At 42.8% G+C, this 1,140-nt stretch overlaps 1 protein-coding gene across 1 annotated transcript; it reads left to right on the top strand.

Moving 5' to 3' along the window:
* Window positions 1-411: 411 nt before the first annotated feature.
* LOC130949785 (uncharacterized) lies at window positions 412-862 on the top strand. The gene is made up of 2 exons (XM_057878418.1): window positions 412-731; window positions 838-862. Exons 1-2 carry the CDS (start codon window positions 412-414, stop codon window positions 860-862), a joined length of 345 nt encoding a protein of 114 aa, XP_057734401.1.
* The last annotated feature ends 278 nt before the right edge of the window (window positions 863-1,140 follow it).

Genomic DNA, 1,140 nt, shown 5'->3' with positions numbered 1-1,140 from the left:
CGGTGAAACCCTACATGAGCTTGCCATGGAAGGAGGATTGCGTGTTTGATGAAGAAGACAGTAGGAAAGCAGAGATTCAGAAGATGGAGCATCTCCAAACCTCAACCTATTCTCCATTACTGCACTACAAGTAACCATTTCATGTTCTTCTGCTTTTTACAATCAATCCTGATAATTTCTGATATCCTGACTAAGATTTACAAGATAACCATAGCTTGCTTCAAGCCGACAATCTCCGTGGGATCGACCCTTGCTCACGCAAGGTATTACTTGGACGACCCAGTGCACTTGCTGGTTAGTTGTGCGGGATTGCAAAAGTGTTATTGCAATTTCGTGCACCAGCAGTGCATTAGTACAAAAAAACTACCTCTGAAAATGCCAGAACCCGGAAGCTTCCTGATTTTTTGTACTATGGGGACCATTACATTTGTGAAGGCACTATGCGACCTTGGATCAAGCATAAACCTGATGCCTCTATCTGTGATAAATAAGCTAAGGATCCAAGAGGTGCAACCCACAAGAATCTCACTAGAGATGGTAGACAAGTCCCTGAAGAGGGCATATGGAATCGTGGAGAACGTCCTTGTAAAGGTTGAAGACCTTTACCTCCCTAGAGACTTCATGATACTTGACACTGGAGAGGACAAGAACGACTCCATCATCCTTGGAAGGCCCTTCCTAGCTACTGGGAAGGCCTTGATTGATGTAGAAAGAGGAGAGTTGGTTCTAAGGTTATGGGAGGACTATATAATGTTTAAAATGCCCGACCTTCACTCTCTCTCTCTAATAAAGCAGGTACTATAGTATAACACTTAATGTTTCAACCTTCTTTCTCAGTGGAAAGCCATACAGAACCCCTTGACATCAACTCTATGTTTGGTGTTGGGCATTCACCACCAACCACTGAAAAAGGAGGCACCAAAACGAATGTACCCAAAAGATGAAGGAATAAGAAGATTCTCATTGAAGACTTTTCACCAAGTATGAGAGTTGTCTTCACAAGAAGTCCAATCATACCACATACTGTAAACTAGATCCTGTCTCTAGAGCACGTTGAACTAATTCATGAGAGCATAGGAAGGAAGTTCACCATGAGGAATAAAGATCTGAGCCCCTATAAACCACCGTAAAAGGAGCTGT

This window comes from Arachis stenosperma, chromosome 9 (genome assembly GCF_014773155.1).
Source record: "Arachis stenosperma cultivar V10309 chromosome 9, arast.V10309.gnm1.PFL2, whole genome shotgun sequence".
In the NCBI taxonomy this organism is placed as follows: domain Eukaryota; kingdom Viridiplantae; phylum Streptophyta; class Magnoliopsida; order Fabales; family Fabaceae; genus Arachis; species Arachis stenosperma.
This window is presented reverse-complemented; position numbering and strand designations above follow the sequence as displayed.

Bases quoted from the DNA above. Each gene is read 5' to 3' on its own strand.
- LOC130949785 (XM_057878418.1), top strand. From the start codon at position 412: ATGGGGACCATTACATTTGTGAAGGCACTATGCGACCTTGGATCAAGC. The intron at 732-837 runs GTTATGGGAGGA...CTTCTTTCTCAG, and splicing joins AGAGGAGAGTTGGTTCTAAG to TGGAAAGCCATACAGAACCC.